This window comes from Clinocottus analis, unplaced genomic scaffold, assembly GCF_023055335.1.
Source record: "Clinocottus analis isolate CAN_PGR_092001 unplaced genomic scaffold, fCliAna1.0.p SCAF_28, whole genome shotgun sequence".
Classification (NCBI taxonomy): Eukaryota; Metazoa; Chordata; class Actinopteri; order Perciformes; family Cottidae; genus Clinocottus; species Clinocottus analis.
The window spans coordinates 805,907-808,095 of record NW_027176020.1 but is presented as its reverse complement, the minus strand read 5'-3'; the positions used below and the strand labels follow the sequence as shown (position 1 = coordinate 808,095).

General features: G+C 50.4%; 1 protein-coding gene across 8 annotated transcripts in view; it reads left to right on the top strand.

The window, feature by feature from the left end:
• LOC137795407 (cyclin-dependent kinase-like 5) overlaps positions 1-1,628 on the top strand; it is a 24,638-nt gene extending 23,010 nt beyond the window's left edge. For all 8 annotated transcript variants that reach the window (XM_068592851.1, XM_068592850.1, XM_068592849.1 and 5 more), the window contains 2 exons: positions 497-652; positions 1,163-1,628. In XM_068592851.1, coding sequence (XP_068448952.1) covers positions 497-652; positions 1,163-1,537 — 531 coding nt within the window. In that variant the 3' untranslated portion in view covers positions 1,538-1,628. The remainder of the gene's footprint in view (positions 1-496; positions 653-1,162) is intronic.
• The last annotated feature ends 561 nt before the right edge of the window (positions 1,629-2,189 follow it).

Genomic DNA, 2,189 nt, shown 5'->3' with positions numbered 1-2,189 from the left:
CGGGGAGCTTCTGGTCACCTGACTCAAACCGTCCAATCGAGTCGTCGCTCCTCTCTCTGGCACCGAGACGCATGTTCATGTTTTTATTGTTTTTATATTAATTTATTGGATGACGTCACAAGCTGCGTTCATGGTGACAACAGGATGACGCCATCAACACAATCGCTCATCTTTTCTTCAGCACTTTGTTACAATTAAAAAGAAAATGGTGGATAATATTCTGAGAAAGAAAACTGAATATCAGAGAGAGAAATAATGAATTCACAGGAGGAATCCTGGAGATTAAAGCGGTGGATTGATTATCGCTATTTTTATCTTGTTTTTCTTATAGATTTAATTTTTTTATATCTGAAATTTAAAGTTTTTTCCATCAGAATATTTCCCCCCCGCCTCATCGTTCTGCTCTAGTTGTGTGGAACCTCTCGTTGTTCTGACGTGTGTGTGTGTGTGTGTCTGTGTGTGTGTCTGTGTGTGTGTGTGTGTGTGTGTGTGGAAGGTCCCCGGTGAAGGCGTGGACGCCGTCCTGCAGAAGTCCTCCAGGTCATCGGGTCACCAGAGCAGCCGCCACCGGACCCGAGACAAGAGCAGAGACCGGGACCAGGACCGGGACAAAGACTGGCCGCCGGAGAAGATGTCCGACTCCCACACCTCAGTAAGACGCTCAGGAGACCCCGTTAGACAGGCCACGCCTCCTTCTGTCCTGTTCAGTAGTAAGGGTCCCTGTGAGGGACAAACCACTCCTTCTTTGGTCCATGTTCAGTAGTAAGGGTCCCTGTGAGGGACAAACCACTCCTTCTTTGGTCCATGTTCAGTAGTAAGGGTCCCTGTGAGGGACAAACCACTCCTTCTTTGGGCCATGTTCAGTAGTAAGGGTCCCTGTGAGGGACAAACCACTCCTTCTTTGGTCCATGTTCAGTAGTAAGGGTCCCTGTGAGGGACAAACCACTCCTTCTTTGGTCCATGTTCAGTAGTAAGGGTCCCTGTGAGGGACAAACCACTCCTTCTTTGGTCCATGTTCAGTAGTAAGGGTCCCTGTGAGGGACATTAGTGGGTCTCTGCGTTAACGCACCCTAATACAGAGACAAGAGAGTGTGTTGTGTTGTGTTGTGTTGTGTTGTGTTGTGTTGTGTTTGACGCTCCTGGTGTCGTCTCGTCCCTCCAGAGTCAGCCGCTGAAGTCTCTGCGTAAGCTGCTGCACCTCTCGTCCTCGTCCTCCAACCAGCCGCCGCAGGCCGAGCTGCGCTACCAGCCGCTGCCGGCGCCGGCTCCGCCGCAGCAGGGCGGCTTCGCCGAGGGCCGGGGCGGCGGCGGCGGCCACTCGGGCGGCGCCACGCCCCAGATGAAGAGCCGGCAGGCGGCCTACCCGCTGCCCGGGCAGCTGGAGCCCGGCTGGCACCCCGCGGGCCTGGGCCGCCCCGAGGGGAACCCGTACCCCGAGCAGATGAGCGCCAAGGGCGGGCAGAACGGGCACGGCTTCGGACGGGCCCCCCGGTCCCGCATGCCCAACCTCAACGACCTGAAGGAGACGGCTCTGTGATCCCCGGATCAGACTCCTGCTGACTGCACACACACACACACACACACACACACACACACACACACACACACACACACACACACACACACACCAAACCTTCACTTTTAAACACTGCTTGCAAACGGGCCAAAAGCCTTTTTACGTCTTCATTTTTTTTAAAGCTTCCATGTTTGATAGACTTTATATTATTACTTCTGTAATTCTGATTATAATTTGTATTATAAAGTAAATATATTACAAATTATATATATATATATATATATATATATATATATATATATATATATATATATATATATATATATATATATATATAGAAGTGTAGATTTTGAGTGTAAGTATTTTTGTTTCTATTCAATATAGGAATATAGTACATTTTCCTGCGTAGTATTTCCTTCAGACTCTCGGCGGCGTCTCGGTTGTCGGGTGGAGGCGGTGACGTCGGGTGGAGGCGGTGACGTCGGGTGGAGGCGGTGACGTCGGGTGGAGGCGGTGACGTCGTGACTTTGCGGTGTGTTGGTGTCGCCGTCCTCTGGACGTCCCGCTGCTCTTCTTCCTGGACTTATCGCTCTCGTGCAAGTTTTCTGAGTTGGCACTGACAATCTTTATTAAAGCTTTGTTCTTTTTTTGGGGGGTGGTCTTTAGGTTTTTA